This window comes from Lepidochelys kempii, chromosome 6 (genome assembly GCF_965140265.1).
Source record: "Lepidochelys kempii isolate rLepKem1 chromosome 6, rLepKem1.hap2, whole genome shotgun sequence".
NCBI lineage: Eukaryota > Metazoa > Chordata > Testudines > Cheloniidae > Lepidochelys > Lepidochelys kempii.
Window position 1 is genome coordinate 118,794,232 of NC_133261.1, and position 18,768 is coordinate 118,812,999.

Genomic DNA, 18,768 nt, shown 5'->3' on the forward strand with positions numbered 1-18,768 from the left:
TTAGTCATTTTCACTTAATACTAAATTTTAAAATTTATTGTCACTGAGATTAATGTGCTGTTGTTTTGTATATTTATAATGACTTAATGTGTAGGTATGAAGGATCAAGAAATTAATTTTTATTATGTGCATTAGTAAAAATAATGTGATACAGTCCACTGAACTATTTTTTTAAATGGTTTCCTAGGCAATTTCACAATCTTCCCATCACTTCCATCTTGAGCACAGAAGTGTCTAGCTGTATTGTCAGGTTCGTGGGGTTCTGGAAATGCAGTGTACATAACTGTAGGGAGTGGTAGCATAAGTAGAGATGAGGATCAGCTGGGATCTGCTTTTACTTACATGACTCAGTTTTGCTCTCTTATTCTCAAGAGGAAGTTACATGTAACTTGCTTTGCTAGGGAAGCTCTACCCTAAGTTATGCTTTTTCAGCCCTCCTAAAAGAACCCTAAATGAGAGAGGGAAACATGCCTCTGGGCTAAATTCATGGAGGATAGGTCCATCAGTGGCTGTTAGCCAGGATGGGCAGGGACGGTGTCCCTAGCCTCTGTTTGCCAGAAGCTGGGAATGGGTGACGGGACGGATCACTTATGAAGTGCCCTGCTTCATTGTGTGGCAATTCGTTATTGGCATGTCACTAAATATATAGTCACATAAAATGTCTGTCTTGTTGATTTCTGCAGCTGTCTAAGGTGCATTGAGTCTGAAAGGACATATAATATGGCCCATAGCCTCATTTGGAAAATAAGAAAATATTTTTTCTGTCATTTGCTTATGTAATATTCTGTTTCATGCTGGAATTAAATTCATTAGCCTTTGATAATAACACTGGAGATTAATGGACTTGACTAGATACCAGAGTGTTTAGTTGTATATTATTGTCATTTTAGGTATGTGACAAAACTAAATTAGAGATTAATTTGATGCCCAGCTAAGTCAGCGGGGAGGCTTTCTGGTGATTTCTATGGGATTTGGATCAGGCCCTTATGGTAGATCCGCCATACACCATATTTTTTAAGCACAAAGTCCCCCTACGCTTACTCCCCAGAATTCTGCAGAAGTTGCACTCATCTTTCCACTTCAATGAGCCTATCCATCTCCCTACCTTTTTCCATAACCACATGCAAATTCCTTTGTATCTATGATGCACACTTTAGACATGCGCAGAGCTTTGTCCTTCTACTTGGACAGGACTAAAACCTTTAGGCATTCTGACAAGCTATTCGTCCCCATTGCAGAATGCTCTAAGGGCTCATCTGACTCTAACCACAGACTTTCCAACTGGATCTCGAGTTGCATTTGTCTCTGTTATCGATAACAGAATGTGACTCCCCTGACTTTTATCAGGACTCACTCCACCAGATCCATGGCAGCCTCAGTGGCCTTTCTACGTAATGTCCCCCTTAAGGACATTTCCAGAGCTGCCATTTGGGCTTCTGAAAATACGTTTGCAAAACATTATGCCCTTACACAGGGACCTATCACTGATACATGTGGGCAGAGCTGTTCTATCTACTGCATTCCTTCCAGATCCGAAGTCCCTACCTCCTTGAGAGATACTGCTTTTCAGTCACATACAGTGGAGCACCCACAGGGACACCTCTTGAAGAAAAAGAAGAAGAGGTGGTTACTCACCTGTGCAGTAACTGACGTTCTTCGAGATGAGTGTCTCTGTGGGTGCTCCACTTCCCACCTTCCTCCCCTCTACTTTGGAGCTGGGGCGGCCTCACATGCGCATAGAGAAAGAGCTGAGGAGTTCAGCCACACATGTGCACTATTAAGACAAGACTGGTATGTGAGGCAGGCTCCGCACATGCGCGGCTGATACGGGTACTGCTGTAAAAATCTCTGAACAACGGCGCAGGGGTACACTGGCACCTACAGTACACCCACAGGGACACTCATCTCAAAGAACGTCAGTTACGGCACAGGTGGGTAACCTCCTCATATACTGTCTATATAAGACCACAATTAATCTGAGATAACTGATAATAAATTATAGCGTTGTTGTATATTAAAAATGAGTTACCATTATGTTTTAGATAATTTTAATGTATGTATATTTGAGTAACACAAAATAGCTATTAGAAACTTATCTTTAATGCTTAGATATACTGACAAATCTAAAAAAAAAATGAAATGACAAAATATTTTTACTCATTTAACATTTTTAGCCATGTAAATAAAGGTGAATTTGTGGGCAATGTAAAAAACGCATTCCTTTTTATCAAGTTTTGCTAATAATAAATTGTAGTGATTCAGAAAGGATGCTGTAGTTCATCTCTATGCCTTTACTTCTATCTACGCACTTTAAAATTTTTTTTTGCAATCTCTGTTACCAAGAATTACCTAAATTCCTAGTATGCTGTGGTCACCATCAGTTCTTGTTTTCTCAAGGCTTTTAGACTGAGACATTAGCAAGATGCTAATTTTTTGTGGTACTGGCTAAATAATGGATTGATTTTCATATTTTTTTGTGGTTTGCTTTCATGAAAAGCAGTTATCTCCATGAATTGTTAACACTCTACAGTTATTGTGAATTTGTACTGTTCCCTTAGTTTTGTATTCTAAATTCTGTTTCACATGTGTACCTTCACTGAAAAAGTTTAAAACTCAAATGTTTTTAGAATTTGATGTCTTTTCAAATATTTTGTGAATGCCAAATCAAGTGGAAAAAATTACCTTATCTCAGCTGCTTTTTACTTCTGTAGACTTATGGTATTTTTCCAGTAATGTGTATTTCTTTGGATTGTAGGTTTTTGTGGTGAAATAAACAAGTATCATACAATGTGTAATGTATTTTTTTTTTTGGTAGTAGTAGCTGTGTAGCTGGAGGTGACTATCATTTTAAATCACAAACTTGATTTTTCCCTTATTGTTTGTTTGTCTTGACATGCCATGTCATGGATCAAATTCTCTTTAAATATTGTTTGTGACGGCAAGGATGAAGGGTGACTCTTTGGGTTAAACTGATCTTGATACAGCCTACCTCCCAGCAGCTAAAAACTCTCTCCTATCACTATTAAAAGTAGGCCCAGTAAAGTACAGAAAATTATTAGAAATAAACCATTGGTAAGTGTGATCCACATGAGAAATAGCTGATTTCCTAAGGAGTAAAATAGTTATTCCTGAAGTTGTTAGACTCTCATTTGCTTTGCTTTTCCTCATGTACCGCATCTATTTGCAAAACTTATAATTCTTTATCTTAAAAAATTCTTCTTTCTACAGCCCAGCCCAGCCCTAGGAAGTAACCCTGCAGTGAAAAAGCAGAGGCCAGACTTCACTGTCAAACCATGAAAGGGTTTTTGTAATGAACTGTGAGTAAAAATAATTTTGAAAAAGTCTGAAAGATAGCTTGGTAAGGTTCTTTTCCAACTTACTTTTTTGGGACATTTTGAGATATGGTAAAAGCTCCTTGTATATTCTATATCACATCACCTTGGCAATGTGATAGAATTATACGTAATGAAGGTAAATTGTAGGCTATGAAATTTTCCTTAGACCTTTCATTTTCTTCAAATTTTCTCTTACAAAAGTTGCTTAACAGCATCCGTACTGAATATTGTAGTCAGCAATTTAAAATCCGTAATTAGCAGAAAGCTTTAGATGGGTATTTATGACAAAGAATGCCTGGATTTGATAAAGGTGTAAAGAACTAAAAATACAGACGCTCTAGACAAGATGAAAGTAATCTGTTTCAAAATGAAATAAGTATAGTATAATGTGGGGAAGAGAGGGATGGGGAAAGAGGTGATAAAATCACTCTTCCTTTCTTTCTTACCCACTGATGCAGTATTGCTGTAAAATTGGTTTGAATCATGTGGACTACCCTCAAGCCTGGATCAGCAAAAACATTAAATGTAAAGAAATACAAAAATGCAAGATATATGCAAAAGTCAGAAAAGCCAATTGATTATTCTCAGAAAGACACTAATGCTTAGGGCACTGCTTACTGCACTAATATGCCTCATCTTGGGGACTAAGGGTATGTCTACAGTATGAAATTAGGTCAAATTTATAGAAGTCGGTTTTGTAGAAAGCGTTTTTATACAGTCAGAGCATTTGTGTAGGGACACACACAATTAAGTGCATTTAGTTGGCGGAGTGCGTCCACAATACCGTGGCAACCATCGACTACCAGAGTGTTGCACTGGTAGCTATCCCACAGTTCCTGCACTCTCTGCTGCCCATTTGAATTCTGGGTAGAAATCCCAATGCCTGATGGGGCAAAAACATTGTCGTGGGTGGTTCTGGGTACATATTGTCAGACAATGGTTTTGCTCCTTCTTTCCTGGTTATCCGTGCAGACGCCATACCACAGCAAGCATGGAGCCTGTTCAGTTCACCGTCACCGTATGTCTTCTGGGTGCTGGCAGATGTGGTGCTGTATTGCTACACAGCAACAGCTCATTGCCTTTTGGCAGCAGACAGTGCAGTATGATTGGTAGCCATCATCACCGTATTCCAGCGTGCTCTTTTAGCTGACCTCAGTGAGGTTGTCAGGAGTGCCTGGGCAGACATGGGAGTGACTCAGCCAGGTCATTTCCCTTTTAAGTTTCGTCTCATGGCAATTCAGTCCTGCCGGCAGTTGTACTGCACCGTCTTCTGCCGAGCACCCAGGAGATGATGATGGCTAGCAGTCGTACTGCACCATCTGCTGACTCTGGGAAATGTGCAGGTCATGGTGGATGGCTTTGCTGCAATGGGATTCCCTAACTGTGGTGGGGCGATAGATGGAACCCATATCCCTATCTTGGCACCGGAGCACCAAGGCAGCGAGTACATAAACCGAAAGGGGTACTTTTCAATGGTGCTATAAGCACTGGTGGATCACAAGGGACATTTCACCTGCGTCAACGTGGGATGGTTGGGAAAGGTACATGACGCTCGCATCTTCAGGAACTCTGGTCTGTTTCAACAGCTGCAGTAAGGGACTTACTTTCCAGACCAGAAAATAACTGTTGAGGATGTTGAAATTCTTGGGGACACAGCCTACCCCTTAATGCCATAGCTCATGAAGCCGTACACAGGCAGCCTGGACAGTAGTCAGGAGCTGTTCAACTACAGGCTGAGCAAGTGCAGAATGGTGGTAGAATGTGCATTTGGACGTTTAAAAGCACGCTGGCGCAGTTTACTGACTCGGTTAGACCTCAGCGAAACCAATATTCCCATTGTTATTACTGCTTGCTGTGCGCGCCATGATATCTGAGAGTAAGGGGGAGACGTTTATGGCGGGGTGGGAGGTTGAGGCAAATCGTCTGGCTGCTGATTACGCGCAGCCAGACACCAGGGTGGTTAGAAGAGTACAGGAGGGCGTGGTGTGCATCAGAGAAGCTTTGAAAACCAGTTTCAGGACTGGCCAGGCTACGGGGTGTGAAAGTTTTTTGTTTCTCCTTGATGGAAACCCGCCCCAGGGTTCGCTCTACTTTCCTGTAAGCTAAGCACCCTCCCCTTCCCCCTTCGATCACCACTTGTAGAGGCAATAAAGTCATTGTTGCTACACATTCATGCATTCTTTATTCATCACACAAATAGGGGGGTAACTGCCAAGGTAGCCCTGGAGGGGTGGTGGAAGAGGGAAGCACGGGGTGGGGTGGTGGAGGAAGGAAGGATAAGGCCACACAGCACTTTAAAACTTATTGAATGCCAGCCTTCTGTTGCTTGGGCAATCCTCTGGGGTGGAGTGGCTGGGTGGTCTGAGGGCCCACCCCCCACCGCGTTTTTGGGCATCTTGGGGAGGAGGCTATGGAACTTGGGGAGGAGGGCGGTTGGTTACACAGGGGCTGTAGCGGCAGTCTGTGGGCCTGCTGCCTTTCCTGCAGCTCAACCATATGCTGGAGCATATGAGTTTGATCCTCCAGCAGCCTGAGTATTGACTCCTGCCTTCTTTCAGCAAGCTGATGCCACCTCCCATCTTCGGCCTGCCACCTCTGCTTGTGCTCATATTGTGTTTTCCTGCACTCTGAGATTGTCTGCCTCCACATATTTTGCTGTGCTCTGTCAGCCTCAGGTCAAAGAACATTTCATCCCGAATGCATTTTCGCCTTCTAATCTTCACTAGCCTCTGGGAAGGAGAAACATATTCAGCTGGTGGAGGAAAAAACAGGGAGTGTGGTAGTTAAAAAGACATTTTATAGAACAACGTGGGTACACTCTTCCATGGTAAACCTTGCTGTTAATGTTACATAGCACATGTGCTTTCATTACAAGGTTGCATTTTGCCTCTTTTATTGAGAGTATGCTGGTTTGGTATGAGAGATCACTCCCACAGGGCTGGGCAGCAGAATTCGGCTTGCAGGCAGCCATGGTAAGCCACAGTCTTTTGGCTTCTTTAACCTTCATAACATGTGGGAATGGTTTCAAACAGCAGCGCCCTCATTTCCTATACAAAGTAGCCGTTGGGTTGGCCATTTAAAATGGGTTGGCAGTTTTAAAAGGAGGAGCTAAGGTTTCTGGGTTCACTTGCAGCAGAAACCAATTAGCCCTCCCCCCCACCACGCCCAATTCTTTGGGATGATGGCTTCACCCCTCCCCCCACCCCGCTAACAGCAGGGAAGATTTCTGTTCAGCGACAGGCAAACAGCCCAGCAGGAATGGGCACCTCTGAATATCCGCTTACTAAAACCACCCTATTTCAACCAGGTGACCATGAATGATATCACTCTCCTGAGGGTAACACAGAGCGATAAAGAACGGATGATGTTTGAATGCCAGCAAACACCGGCACCATACGCTACAATGATTCCTGACTACGTGCTCCTGGCCTGGCATGGTAAAGTGTCCTACCCTGGAGAACGAATAAGGCTGCCCTCCCCATTTGCAAAGGCTTTGGGAGTACATCCAGGAGAGCTTTATGGAGACGTCCCTGGAGGTTTTCCGCTCCATCCCCAGACACGTTAACAGACTTTTCCAGTAGCTGTGCTGGCCGCGAATGCCAGGGCAAATTAATCATTAAACATGCTTGCTTTTAAACCATGTATAATAATTACAAAGGTGCACTCACCAGAGGTCCCTTCTCCGCCTTCAGGGTCTGGGAGCCCGCCTTGAGTGGGTTTGGGGGGATACTGGGGCCACCTCCATGGTGATAAACAGATCCTGACTGTTGGGAAAACCGGTTTCTCCGCTTCCTTGCTGTGAGCTGCCTACAACCTCCTCCTCCTCATCTTCCTTGCCCCCAAAACCTGCTTCTGTGTTGCCTCGCGCTCCTTGGAGGGAGTCAAAGCAGAGGGTTGGGGTAGTGGTGGCTGCACCCCTAGAATGGCATGCAGCTCATCATAGAAGTGGCATGTCTGGGGCTCTGAACTGGAGCAGCTGTTTGCCTCTCTGGTTTTTTGGTAGGCTTGCCTGAGCTCCTTAATTTTCACGCGGCACTGCTGCGGGTCCCTGTTGTAGCCTCTGTCCTTCATGCCATTGGAGATTTTTTCCAAATATTTTGGCATTTCATTTTTTCGAACAGAGTGCTGCCAGCACGGATTCGTCTCCCCATATAGTGATCAGATCCCGTACCTCCCGTTAGGTCCATGCTGGAGCTCTTCGGTGATTCTGGGACTGTATGGTCTCCTGTGCTGATGGGCTCTGCATGGTGACCTGTGCAGGTGAGCTTGCCACGCTGGACAAACAGGAAATGAGATTCAAAAGTTTGTGGGCCTTTTCCTGTCTACCTGGCCAGTGCATCTGAGTTGAGAGTGCTGTCCAGAGCGGTCACAACTGAGCACTCTGGGATAGCTCCTGGAGGCCAATACCGTTGAATTGCGTCTCCAGTGCCCCAAATCCGACCTGGCAACGCCCATTTCAGCACTAATCCCCTCGTCGGGGGTGGAGTAAAGAAATCGATTTAAAGAGCCCTTTAAGTTGGAAAAAAAGGGCTTCGTCGTGTGGACGGGTGCAGGGTTAAATCGAGAGAACGCTGCTAAATTCGACCTAAAGAATTTGGCGTGGCTAGTAGGAGACCTCTGTGACAAGGAAGGGAGGACTTCTGGTTGGCGAGAAGCAGGTCAGTTTGGACTCTGCTTCTTTACACTTGGAATCTCTCCTCCTCATTCTGTGCTTTCACTATGCTGGTGCCACTCCCTGCTAGTAGTTCCTGGGAACAAGCTAGAGTGGGGGCTCTAGTTCACATTTGCTGTACAGGCCTGGGCCATAATCTATTTACATTCACTCCAGGGAGACTTTAAAGGACTCTCTTTCCAAAGGTGCAAACATAAAACAAATTGGGAAGATGGTTGGGGAAAGAAAATGAGCTATGGCAAATAACCTATTTCTGATTTTTCTTGTAAGGAAACAAGTGGACCAGTTATGGAGTGGACTAGTTACCTTCTTTGCAAATTGCTGCACCACATTTAGTTTCTAAAGCATTTTGGATTGACTCAGCTGTATTCAATCCATGAAGCATTTTGCTTTACATGTTCATTTACAAGCATCAAGTCCAGTAGGTAAAGGATTCAGTCATTGCAACTATCAGCAGAATTTTAATGAGAAAAATGTTTGAACTGTACCTCCACCAAACATAGTTATTCTAATAAAACTTTTTCTCATATCATCACCTGAAGTTTTAGCTTCACTTTAAATGTGAAGAGTCTTAAAGTTAACTTATAAAAATCTCTTTTGGCATACTGTACATTATTCAGAAGATTATTAAACCAAAAATCTTTGATTAAAAAGTCAGCTTACATATGTATACATATAGTGTATAATCTACATCATAATTATTTTCATTTAGAAAATATGCACAATATAAAACCACTTCCATGCAATATCAATTCTTATTTAAAACATAGTATAAAAAACGACACATCCAACTACAACACAGCAGTCCTAAGCACTGAACACTTTGCACATAAAATATGTATAATTTTCACTGAAAGTGTTGTATGAAAAGTACAATATAACAAAAATATTAGATTTAAATCTGTTTCAGTTTACTACAGTACCCAAAGATGCAAACTGTTGCCAATGATATGTGCATGCACTTAAGATTGCTATTGTCATATTAAACCATGACAGAGACCATTGGTGTTTAATATTACATTACCATAGTGTCTGTAACTAATGTCCCATTATTAGTCTGTCAACCTGTTCTGTGGACCTTCCAAGTTATGAGGACTGTATTTATAAAATGCTTGTATCTAGTGCATCAAAGTATGTTGCTTAGAGTTTAAAAAATGTATAGAAAATTCATTTTCTCTACGAACAATGCTGTGTTACTCACTGAAATTCTGAAAAGATCTTGTGAGGTTTAATATGTTCCCTTCCCTGCTATGCATTGGAAGGAGGCCATTTAAATAATGCCTCACTTATATTTCAGTGGTAGTACTGTGTGCATTTCTTGCTGTGGGACCCAGGAAACAGGTGCATTAGTGGCTAGTATCAGGAAAGCATAGCAGAGAGGGTCAAAATGTGAAACACTATGGAACTTTCTATATTTAAGTACATGAATGCACTGTTTGATAGAAGCAGCATGAAAATAAGCACCCATGAGAAAATGTGTTTTGGTATATTGTAGAGTCATGGGACGCTTTCTAGGTTGGTGGAGGTCCATTGGTATATCTCAGCATGGGATAGAAAGAGCGGGCAAAGTTGTTCACTTGTGTGCAGCTGTAGTCTTCCTCTGAGGATGGGATCATGCAGGCCAGAAGCAAAAGCAAAAGGAAGAGGAACTGCAGAGGTAAAGCGGCTCTTAATACACGATAAAAGAAGGATTGGGGGCTGGAAGTTGCTTGAGTGGTTTCAGGCTGGTCTCCCATTCTGTAAAGAAAGGATATCGGATATTTTGATAGGGGGAAATGTTAAAAACAAGGTAATTAGCATGTTGCGCACACACTGTCACGCATGCCCTCTACCTTAACCCTCTCCTCCCCCATTTTAAGGAAGGCAACCTTCACTTATTGGAACAGAGACTGCTTTAGATATGAAACACACTTAAATCTAGTTTAAAAAAAGTGGGGAGAATGTCTACTACGTCTTACCACTAATAACAAAGTCTAATACATAAGGAAAATCCCCCAAAAGAGTTTAATGTAATTTATTTAGCCTTTAGGAGAGGGGCGGGCAAAATACGGCCTGTGGACCACATCTGGCCCACCAACCCATTTAATCCGGCCCTCAAGCTCCTGCTTGGGAACTGGGTCGGGGGCTGCTCTACGCACGCGTGCCACAACTCCCGGAAGCAGTAAGATGTCCCCCCTCCGGCTCCTACATTTAGAGTCATCCAGGGGGCTCCGAGCACAGCTCCCGGTGGTGGGGATCTGTGGCCTATTGGAGCTGCGGGGGCCTGGGAGGGGACATGCTGCTGCTTCTGGAGCTGCGTGAGGTAAGCGCTGCCCAGAGCCTGCACCCCCTCCCGCCCTCCAAACCCCTCGAGCCCAGCCCAGAGCATCCTCCTGTACCTCAAACCCTCATCCCCAGCTGGAGCCCAGAGCCCCCTCCCGAACCCCGAAACTCTTCAGTTCTGGTCCCAGGCCAGAGCCTGCACCCCAACCCTAATTTCATGAGCATTCATGGCTCGCCATACAATTTCTATATCCAGATGTGGCCCTCAGGCTAAAAAGTTTGCCCACCCCTGCTTTAGGAATAAGCACTATGTGTTAATAGGTTTGGGTAACAGGCTGCATTTTGCATAGGGTTATTGGAGGCAGTTTTTAAACAGTATCTTAATTTTCAAGAGCCTAATGTATCTGCATGGGCTCTCTCCCTGATAGAAGGCTAGGCCTCACATTGTGAAATTTTCTGACCCTATACCACAGGATGTATCTTTAACCCATTTACCCGTATCCCGTCACCCACACTTGGCTGCAGTGGTGTCTGATTTGTCCAGCCCTGCAAAAGCTGTACGCCCTGCAGGTGCATGGGGTGTGAGAATATGCCATTGCTTCAGGAATCAGAAAAAAAAAATTAACACTGCAGCTCTTTGCCTCTGCCAATTGTAAAGGGGCCAACCTCCAAAAGGGCACACTGGAGAAAAGTTCCCATAAAAGTGCAACACTACAGTAAAACACAGGGTTTGTAGGGGCTAAGCAGGGGGTTCTCAAACTGGGGGTCAGGACTCCTCAGGAGGTCATGAGGTTATTACATGGGGGGGTCGCAAGCTGTCAAATTCCACCCCAAGCCCTGCTTTGCCTCCAGCATTTATAATGGTGTTAAATATATTAAAAAAGTGTTTTTAATTTATAAGGAGGGTTGCACTCAGAGACTTGCTATGTGAAAGGGGTCACCAGTAAAAAAAAGTTTGAGAGCCACTGGGCTAAGCAGACACAAAGGAAGGTGCTACTTCTATGTACCACCACTGTATCCTCATGTTGGTATCTAGGGGAAACAGTGAAGTCAGCCATGAATCCAGATACATTGCCTCCATAATGTGTACAGACCCATTAGGAGCAGGGTCTCCCCACATTTGTTTGCCATTTGGCGTACAACACACTGGCACCAAGCCATCAGGCTTGCCTACTCTCTTTATTTTAAAACGTACTCTACATTTCTACCAAAAATCACATGCTACCTGACACTGCTGCTCTTGCCTTCCGAAGTTCTCCTTACACCACCAACCTGTTAAGATAAACATTTATTATTACCCACCTCTAGGACATTAAAATGTAAACTTTTTCATACCTAAAATGAGCCAGTTTCAAAAGGTTTGAGGCTAAAGTACAGATTCAATTCAAGGGAAGGTGGGATGAAAAGACAGCAAAAATCTTAGAAAAACAGGCATTTAATTTAAAAAGTTCTTGCCATTTCATGTGGGCTGGATTTCGCTACTAGTGGATGATAACTTCCAGAATCCAAGTCATCTGCTGCTGGCAGAAATGCACTGATGTCCTAAAAAAAACAAACCACACACCCCTAAAATGTGTATACATAAAGCATCAACATAAAAACTGTAAAATGCTGTATATGTCTATCTTTAAAAAATTATCCACGTGTATATATGGATGGCAGCCAGCTTGTGAAGAACAAACAGTTCCACCGCTAAGCACCCATGGATTAGGATTCTTGTTTTATCCTGTGCAGTTTTGAGAAACAGCTTTGGAAGGAACAGAAAGCATGAGCGGCAGATATGTGCTGATATATTAGCTTGAAAACAGTAAGTCAAACTGGTCTAATTCAAGCTCCCACTGAGGCATAAGGCAGGGTATATCTAATATTGATTGATGGACATACAACATGTAGGGGTTATGTACACACACACGTCATATTTCTTGTCCCAATAATTGCTCATATTTGATAAGGCAATAAGGAGCTCTAAATACATACAAGTTTTAAACCAGCCTGATTTTCTTTTAGAGTTTCTACTCTTGATTTTTTACATTTTGGGCTGGTTTTGCAGCACTGGTTCTTGTATCCTTTATTATCATAGCACTTGTTAATAATCAAGTTTAAAAATCATACCCCTGACTCACCATGTTTCCTTGTGAAGTTTTTAAGTCCTGTGAAACCTGTTCAAGAAGCCTTTTCAGTTTCTTTCCAATTACGTGTATTTTCTCATCAGCTTCAATATAATCTTCTCCATCTGATTTAACTAGAAGGTAGGTGGAGATTTCCTGTAGAGCATTTACTTGTAGCTGTTGTTCCAACAGCCCTTTCTCCAGTTGCTTAAAAAGGAAATGGTTTGAAATATAACAATCAGTATAAACTGATTGCTCTAAACTTGTGGGAGGATTATAATTTCATAACAAGATGAACTAATTTTATTTCTACAACAGTTCCAGTGAATAATGCAGCATGATTGATGATCCAAAAGGAACAATTCACAGAGTGTGTTGCAGACTAGGATTTAGGTATAATTGCAGGGTTTTGTGGGAAAGATTATTCATAACCTGGTCATACTTCAACACAAACTGGTGCACTTAATCCGGACCTTCGTGAGTACTTAATCTGCTCACAAACAGTACCTCTATCATATTTAGCTTCAGCTAGATTTATTAGTCAACCAATTCCTAAAGCCACAAATCTATTCATGTATAAATGAAGTATCCCCAAACTGTACCTGTTTCCTTTCAAACAACCATTTTTTAGAAATAACTACATTACTTTTTATTTTTGTGGAAGTAACTTGCATGTTAGTCTCGTACCTTGATTCAATAACCAACCCATAACATACCATTAATTCTTTTTGGCACTCCAGTATTGTATGGGGGTCAGCATTTGGATCAGTGAATTGTGCATTATGTCTTAGACTTTCAGCACTTGCTAGTCCCAAGAGTAGTTTCTGACTCAGTTCATGGAAATCCTGAAGAAAGAAGTAAAGGTTTACAAGAATGTGTGCCTGGAGTATTGTAATAAAATCAGCCTAACACTCTTGCTCTGTTGCTATGCAATGAAACAGTTGATCAAGTATTTTTACTTAGGTTTGTTGAGGGTTACTCAAAAAGATGACTGGTCTTCCTGTGCTAAAACTACATGTAACAGCTCAGACTAGTGGTCCCAACTCTATCAGCTCCTTCTGTGGCTTTAAGCAAGTGATTTAACATCTCTTCTTCAATTGCGCCAAGTCATCTATAAAACATGGGAAATAAGGTAGAGCTACTTCTCAGGCATGTTGTGTGGATTGCTTGCAAATTGTTTTAAACATGATAAGCCTTCAAATATGATAAGGGCTGTTATAGAGAGGGTGGTGATCAATTGTTCTCCACTGAAGGTAGGATAAGTAACCTGATTAATCTGCTGCAAGGGAGAACTAGGTTAAACATTAGAAAAAAACTGTCTAACTATAAGAACAGTTCAGTTCAGGGATAGGCTTCCAAAGGAGGTTGTGGAATCCCTCTCATTGACTAAGACTCTAGGTTTACTTGGTTCTGCCTCACTGTGCTGGGGGAGATCAGATGACCTCTCAAGTCCCTTCCAGCCATACATTTCTAAGATTCTATGAAAAACAGTGTAAGTGCTATTTACCACTAGTGTGGCTATCCTGTGCATAAAAAAGGGCATACATTCAAAGAAATCTATAATCTGAGTAAAAATTCCAAGGAACTGCTGATATTCCTGCAACTGCCATACTGTGTCCTCTAATCTACTTAATCAGCTCATTACAAATAAACTCTCATTCAAAGTGTGACAAGACAAATGTTTGCTTTATTTACCTGGCACTGCATTAGGGTTTGTTGTAAACCCCTTCTCCAGTTGTCCATTGAATGACATACTTTCTCCCAGCGCAAATTCACTTGTCGAAGTCTGTTTTGAAGCTCTTTTGATTCAGTGATATCCGTTTGCTGGAAGTCTTTGCTGCTCTGATTAACGGAGAACACTAAAGCCTTGTAGTTATCAAAGGCTTTAAGCATGTCCTGAAGAAAGAAGCAGATTAGAACCCTCAGTGAATTATCAATACCTTTTATAAAACAATCCTCCACAAACTAAGAAATCACAAATATTTCAGGGAGTTACCAGATCTGAAAAAGCATTTTCCAGATATTTCTAGGGAAGACTTTAAGGCAGAATGTCTCAGTTTCTTGAAGTTGAATACCCACTGGCAATTGCAGGAGCAATAATATAATTACATAAGGTAGAATTTTGCAATGACCTGGATGTTAAAAATTCTACATTCTGTTAGAAGCTCGATAGTATTTACAAGTTTTCAGGACCTTGATTTTACAGTTATTAAATGACTCTGTTCACTGCCTGGACAGAACAAAGGTGATGGCAATGGCTCCTGTCCCAAGAAGTTTATAGTCTAAATCAGGGGTCAGCAACCTTTCAGAAGTGGTGGGCCGAGTCTTCATTTATTCACTCTAATTGAAGGTTTCACGTGCCAGTAAAACATTTTAATGTTTTTAGAAGGTCTCTTTCTATAAGTCTATAATATATAACTAAACTATTGTTGTATGTAAAGTAAATAAGGTTTTTAGAATGTTTAAGAAGCTTCATTTAAAATTAAATTAAAATGCAGAGCCCCCCAGACCGGTGGCCAGGACCCGGGCAGTGAGAATGCCACTGAAAATCAGCTCGCATGCCACCTTTGGCACACATGCGATAGGTTGCCTACCCCAGTCGAAATTATATCTCATCCAAAAAAAAAAAAGAACACCTCCAGCAACATAGTACCCCTTAACATCAGGTTGAAGTCAAGGGTCCAGCACTGCCTTACAGGGAGGAGTGGCAGCTAGAAATTGGAAGAATCTAGCAATTTCTTGCATATCATCCATCCAAGTACAGACCCGGCTCAGCCCAGCTTAACTTTTAAGATTTAAGAGTATCATCACAAATAGTGTAGCAACCTGCACTTCATGTTCTGGTGAATGCCAATTTTTTATTGTGTCTCAAATTAAATATTGTTCTCTTTCCTAACCTAATATTAACTGAGATAATGAATTTATTCTGCATATTTGATTAATAAATCTTGTTGTTCACTTCAACAGAAGTCAGTATCTGATAACTGAGGTGTGATTCCACCTTTTGAAATAATCCATTAGAAGAACTACACAAAGTGTCTAGTTTCTGGGTCTAGTTGCTCTCCTCAGTTTGCTGGGAGATGCATAATAACCTGTGCAATTATCAGGCATTGTGCATACAAATCTGCACACATTAGGATAGAAATCTCACATACAGTTGGATGGTAACAGCCTAAAAAACTTTATTGTTAATATAGTATTCACAAATTATAGGAAAAGACTATTTGATCAGAGAAACAAATATTTTAAATAGTAATGACATTCTTAAAACCTCACTTCTCAGTATGTGACAACTTACTTTCAGTTTCTTTACTCTTTGTTCCATTGTATGCATATTGGTTGCAGGCTTTGCTTTCTGTAATTCTTCCAGCTCTTCTTCAGTTTTATCCAGCCAAGCAGTAATATCACTGAGGTCAGAGTTCAGTTGTTGCCACTGCTGCAAATTCTGTTTCATTCTAAGTTTATTTCTTAGGTCCTGAGCTTGAATGAGCTCCCATCTCTCAATAACAGCTACAGTGATATACCAAGAAATGCTTTAACACACCAATGATGTGAATATTATTTAAAACAGAACAGAATATTATTTACAAACTATCAAGTTTAGTGTTTCTAAAGAACCCATTCTACAATCAGGTTCTGACCAGAGAGTCTCTTTCCTTGCGTGATGGGGTATATCAGTCCTGCTCTGGGCCAGAGGAGGTTAATCCCATGCTATGGTCTGAGGAAGCCATGCCCCCTCACCCATGCTGAGCATGCTCTAATTGGAACCACAGTATAAGAGGAAGCAGCTCAGCTCAGTCTAGGCTGACCATCGTTAATTGTACTGCAGGCTCCTGCTGGGAGAGTGCTGGAGTCACCAGATGCCAATGCCAGCCAGGTTGGTGCCTCTACCAAAGCCCAGCTGACTGCCAAGGCAGTATTGCCGAGGGATCCCCTGCATTGGAAGAAGGGTAGGAAACAATTCCCCAGTGAAGGAATGGTAGTGATGGGTGACTGAGAAGCGAGGTATCAGTTCCCTCGGGTCCTGGATCGGGACTTGGCAGAGAAGGGTAGGCCCGGGCCCCCTACCCCATCTGACCTACCATGGACACCACCAACATGCAGGGAGGTGAACTGGGCCATACAGCCTTGGGAATAAAGGTGGCTACCTAGACTTTGGCAACTAGGCCCTATGTCCTGAACCCCAGGACAGCTTTACTGACTTAGGCCATTGGGCCATACTGCCCTGGGAAGGAAGGCGGCTACTTAGACTTCAGCTACTAGGCCTTACTGTCCTGAACCCCAGGCCTCCCTTAGTGACTCGGGCTGAGGGGCTATACTGCCCCAAGGGGCTGACAGGTATATCTGCCCTGCGACACCTTGTATAAAAATATCATAATAATAAAATTATTATAATGTACTACTTGTATCCTGAAAGGTCAGCTTTACAACCAGATATACAACCTATACAGGTTACCTGACACTACACAGGAATTTTTTCCACGGTAATTGAGGAATACATTATCAAGACAGAAATACAGAAGAAATACAGAGAGGTAGAATGTAATTATCCAGACTGAATTTGGCAAAAACAACAGGATTAACAACCATGGGATGAAAGTAAATACAAGTGACCAAGTTTTATGTATCATCTGAAAGAGGCATTTCCAGCAGCATAGTGCTACATAAAATCATGTTGGGGTATTGCTTCTGTGCTGACTGAAAAGAGTGTCAACCACTCAATCACCAACATCACTTCTCAGCACATAGGCCTGCCTTGGAGATCTCCCATCCACAGAGTGACCTGGCTTGATGCTGGTCAAAGTGTGCTGATGCAGTCACAGCATAAAATGGTTGGTATAGCTTCAATTTATCACTCTCACTCTACTGGAGGTTTATAATTATGGTACAGGGTATTGTAAGCTTAAGGCAGCCTGCTCAACTGTCTCTGTTCTTAGTATGGATCTGCTCTAACTTGAAAAATGTAGCAAAGATTACCAAGCCTTGGTTAATCAAGAGCTTATGTAAATGGGAGCTGTAATATACCATTTTTTCCTTGTGATTGGAGTATAAGTTACTGAGAAAACAAGTTAAACCAATCTTGATTTAGTCAAAGTAACATACTTCTTGGTTTCAGTAAAGAATTTTCACAGTCTGATTAAAAATCCCTTGAAGAGGCTAGAACCTCACTGAAATGAATGGGAACAATTTCACTTTTATCAGTAAGGAGACAAAAGTCAAGTATATGATGAGTCTGAAACTCTTGAGTCTAGTAGATAAAATATAAGGGCTGAGAATTCAGCAATAAACACAGGTCAAACAATGTCAAGTGAGAAGAAGGCTTAGCAAAATCTATCCTTTTGGAGAACAGTGGTACATCTTTTCTCAACGTAAGTGTACTGTCATGTTGTCTTTGCTTTGTTTACTTGTGAGTCACATAATAAACCATTTCATAATAGTCATTATTCATTTTTTTTACACTGTTTATCTTTACCTGTACCTGACTGCTTCTCTGCAGCTGCAATGCTCACAAGCCCCTGTTCATTTTGGGGCTCTTCATCATTCAATATAGCAGATACTTCTTTCACACAGTCCGTGCTCCCACTGCTTGCAGACACTAGCTGTTTAACCTAGAATTATTTCATAGGTTTATTAAGCTCACATGCTGTAAATGCCCATGAACCTTCAAGTTGCATGCACATTGGTATAAAAGGTAGGCAGAGTGTAGGTTTTGAGAGTTACACTTAATAAAGGTGCAGCAGGCCAACACCATCTCTATGCAACAGCATTTTATGTATACCAGGTAAATATGCAAACAGTTACTAGTAGAAATACAGTAATGACCCAATCTGGTGAGAGGTTCAACTCCTCAAAGGTGTTTAGTCTCTTAACTTCTGTGATTTCAATGGAAGTTTAGGAACCTATATACCAACGAAGATCTGGGCCCTAGTGATTTATTGATAGAAATGAGTTGATTCTGAACCACTGTATAAAATCTAGTATCAGTGGCATTTCCATTCATTCCATCAGGTACTGAGACTTGGCAAGAGCTACTATAAGAAAAAATATGGCGATGGACTAATAACAAGCAACTCTAACAATAACCATTAATAGCCCAGCCCCAGTGCTACCTCATTCCCATGAGAACTAGAGTATTGATGGCTATGGCCTAATCCCCCTGAAACAGTGAGCTGGCAGAGCAGGGACAATAAGCAATCCAGAAGGAGATGAAGGTAGAGCTGCTGCCAGTTTCACTACTGCTGGAAACCAACCACTAAAAGAATAAGCTCTCTTCTGGCTTCCCTACTGCCTTAGGCATAGTCACTCTGGCAATTCCCTCTTTGCCATCAGGGCAGCTTTTTGAATGACCAGAAATGGGAGGAGTAGCAGGCTGTGTCTAGGCAGACCCCCT

The 18,768-nt window shown here is 42.0% G+C and overlaps 1 protein-coding gene across 4 annotated transcripts in view; it reads right to left on the bottom strand.

Annotated features, from left to right (window-relative positions):
• Positions 1-5,497: 5,497 nt before the first annotated feature.
• Positions 5,498-18,768, bottom strand: part of SYNE2 (spectrin repeat containing nuclear envelope protein 2) — a 275,952-nt gene continuing 262,681 nt past the window's right edge. For all 4 annotated transcript variants that reach the window (XM_073349867.1, XM_073349868.1, XM_073349866.1 and 1 more), the window contains 9 exons: positions 17,851-17,986; positions 15,676-15,887; positions 14,073-14,273; positions 13,094-13,222; positions 12,393-12,584; positions 11,725-11,811; positions 11,495-11,541; positions 7,004-9,744; positions 5,498-6,087 (listed from right to left, as the gene is read on the bottom strand). In XM_073349867.1, the coding sequence (XP_073205968.1) occupies positions 9,519-9,744; positions 11,495-11,541; positions 11,725-11,811; positions 12,393-12,584; positions 13,094-13,222; positions 14,073-14,273; positions 15,676-15,887; positions 17,851-17,986 (1,230 nt within the window). In that variant the 3' untranslated portion in view covers positions 5,498-6,087; positions 7,004-9,518. The remainder of the gene's footprint in view (positions 6,088-7,003; positions 9,745-11,494; positions 11,542-11,724; positions 11,812-12,392; positions 12,585-13,093; positions 13,223-14,072; positions 14,274-15,675; positions 15,888-17,850; positions 17,987-18,768) is intronic.